This window comes from Arachis stenosperma, chromosome 3 (genome assembly GCF_014773155.1).
Source record: "Arachis stenosperma cultivar V10309 chromosome 3, arast.V10309.gnm1.PFL2, whole genome shotgun sequence".
NCBI classification, from domain to species: domain Eukaryota; kingdom Viridiplantae; phylum Streptophyta; class Magnoliopsida; order Fabales; family Fabaceae; genus Arachis; species Arachis stenosperma.
The window spans coordinates 58,821,458-58,824,321 of NC_080379.1; the positions used below are offsets into that span (position 1 = coordinate 58,821,458).

Sequence of the window (2,864 nt, forward strand, 5' to 3'; positions counted from 1 at the left end):
GCAGCTGAGATGGGATGGTGGAGAGATGAGGTGGGATAGGTGGAAAATAAGCAGAGATTACTTCATCTCCTGGAGAGAAATCCTCTGTAGGGATCTTCTTGTTCCTCCATCCCCTTGGGGCCTTTTTCCTTGTTTCCCTTGATGTTGCGTTGCTCCTTGTGGTTTCTTTTTCCAGGAAGATTTTGTTGCTGGTCTCATATGACTCTGGTGGGTCTAGCTCCTATTGGGTTACACTTGGCTGTTGTTCCTTCTGACCACATTGCTTGTCAACTGGAGGGATTTTCAGGTGTATTATTTGTGCTTCCGTGCTTGTTTCTTCCATCAGTGCCTTATTGTGCTCTTCCCTTGATTCTTTGGTTTCTTGATCTGCTTCTTGTGAGGGTTTGAAGACATTGAAGGTGAGTTGTTCATCATGTATCCTCAATATTAGCTCTCCTCGCTCCACATCTATAAGCGCCCTGGCTGTGGCTAAGAATGGTCTCCCCAGGATGATGGGATGGGTGTGATTCTCTTTCATCTCCAAGATAACAAAGTCTGTGGGAAGGAAGTAGTTCCCAACATTCACTAACACATTTTCAACCACTCCTATTGCCTGTTTTTGAGTTTTGTCAGCCAATTTGATGATTACGTCCGTGGGTGTTAGCTTATTGATTTGAAGTTTTTTCATCAGGGATAGAGGCATTAAGTTGATGCTTGCTCCCAGGTCACAGAGTCCCTTATCAATCATTGTTTCTCCTATAGCACAGGGGATGTGAAAACTCCTTGGGTCCTTCCTTTTTGTAGGTGGCTCTGTTTGAATAAGAGCATTGTACTCCTTATCCATCACTATTGTTTGCCCACCCTTCAGTGAACTCTTTCTGGTCAGCAGATCCTTTATGTACTTGATGTATGAGGGCATCTGCTAGAGAGCCTTGATGAACGGTATGTTTACATGAAGAGATGTAAACATGTCGAGGAACCTTGAATACACTCTCCTTGCTACACCACCCTTGAGCCTTTGGGGAAAAGGTGCATATGGGTTCAGAGTATCCTCTTTTTTTAGCTCCTTCCTATGTGTGGGAATGGGTGCTTGATTTCTCTCTTCATGCTTTTCCTTTGGATTGTCTTAAAAGTGTTCTGTTTGTGTGTTTACTTCTTCCACACTCCTCTCATCACTTATAGTGATCATCTTGCATTCTTCTCATCTTACTTTCTTTGTTTCTCCTCTTGGGTTCTTCTCTGTGTCACTTGGGAAATTATCAGTAGGCTTGGAAAACTGTTGAGATAGATATCCCACTTGGGACTCCAGCCTCTTGATGGTGTCTCCCTGGTTTTTGATATTGGCTCGCACTTCATCCTTGAACACTCTGTTGTCTTGGACTTCCTTACATATACCTTCAAGTAGAGTCTCAATTCTGGAGAGTTTATCTTCGGTTGGTGATGGTGGGTTGAGGTTAGGAGGTTGAGAGTGGTTATGTTGGTTTTGATATGGATGTTGAGAAGGGTGGTTACGTGGGTGTTGATATGATCTCTGTGAGGGATGTTAGTGAGTTGCATTATTGTTGGGATTGTGGTTGTGGCATCTCTAGTTTTGGCCTTGGTCTTGTTGATTTCCCCACCCAAAATTAGGGTGGTTCCTTCAACCAGAATTATAAGTTTTGGAGTATGGATCATGGGTTTGCCTAGGTGAGTTTCTAACATAGTTGGCTTGTTCCCAGTCACTTTCTTCTCCTGTATTCACTCCTTCTAGAGCTAGTGATGAAGTGATGACTGCTGCAACTTGGTTCTCTTCCATCTTCTTGGTAAGATCAGCTAAAATTCTTGGTGATTATCTTATTTTGAGCCAGCAATGTATCTATATGGTTCAGCTCCATCACTCCTCGAGTGTTGCTCCTTTCAGAAGCATAGAAGTAGTCATTCTTAGCTACAGTCTCAATGACATCTATGGCTTCTTCAATGGTTTTCTTCTTGTTTAGAGACCTCCCTGATGAATGGTCTATGACCTTCTTTGATTCGTAAGAAAGACCTTCATAGAAAATGTGCAGTTGAACCCATTCGTTGAACATGTCTGGTGGGCAACTTCTTGTTAAGTCCTTAAACCTCTCCCATGCCTCATAGAGAGTTTCACCATCTTGTTGCCTGAAGGTTTGTACCTCAGCTCTCAACATGTTGATTCTTTGAGGAGGGTAGAATCTCGCCAAGAATTTGTTCACCACATCTTCCTAATTTGTTAAACTCTCCTTCGGGAAAGATTCCAACCATTTAGATACTTTGTCCCTGAGTGAAAAGGGGAACAAAAACAGTCTATAGGCATCAGGATGAACACCATTAGACTTCATAGTGTCACATATTCTTAGGAAGGTGGTTAGATGTTGATTGGGGTCTTCTTGGACGCTTCCTCCGAATGAACAGTTGTTCTGAACAAGAGTGATGAGCTGGGGTTTTAATTCAAAATTATTGGCATGTATGGTTGGCTTTTGGATGCTACTTCCGCAATTTCCTACGTTTGGATTGATGTATGAGCCTAGAACCCTTCTTTCTGGCCCAGCATGATTCTCAGGGCCTTCTCTGGCATGGTTGTGAGCTTCTCCTTCATGGTTGTTTTCCAAGTTCTCCTCCATGTTTGTTTCAAAGTACTCTTCCTCTTCCTCAACACCAACAACTCTTTTTCCTCTTGCTTCCCTCTATTTTCTAAGGAAGGTCCTCTCAGGTTCAGAATCAAAGGAAGTTGAAGCTTCGCTTCTTCTCCCTGTCATACAAATAACAAAGCACACAACTAGAAAGAAAATGAAGAAATTATTCTTGTTAGAGTGGCTGTTAGTGTGAGTGGTGCAATTTATCAAACAGTTAGTGGATTAGTGAATAAAATTGTAAATAACAACAGA

General features: G+C 42.3%; 1 protein-coding gene and 1 non-coding gene across 2 annotated transcripts; one reads left to right on the plus strand and one right to left on the minus strand.

Moving 5' to 3' along the window:
* Positions 1-220: 220 nt before the first annotated feature.
* LOC130966166 (uncharacterized) lies at positions 221-898 on the minus strand. Its single transcript, XM_057890936.1, has one exon. The coding sequence runs from the start codon at positions 896-898 to the stop codon at positions 221-223; it is 678 nt and encodes a 225-aa protein (XP_057746919.1).
* Positions 899-2,043: 1,145 nt separating this feature from the next.
* On the plus strand, positions 2,044-2,147 carry LOC130972100 (small nucleolar RNA R71). Its single transcript, XR_009083298.1, has one exon. It is a non-coding gene; the product is annotated as a small nucleolar RNA R71 (small nucleolar RNA).
* The last annotated feature ends 717 nt before the right edge of the window (positions 2,148-2,864 follow it).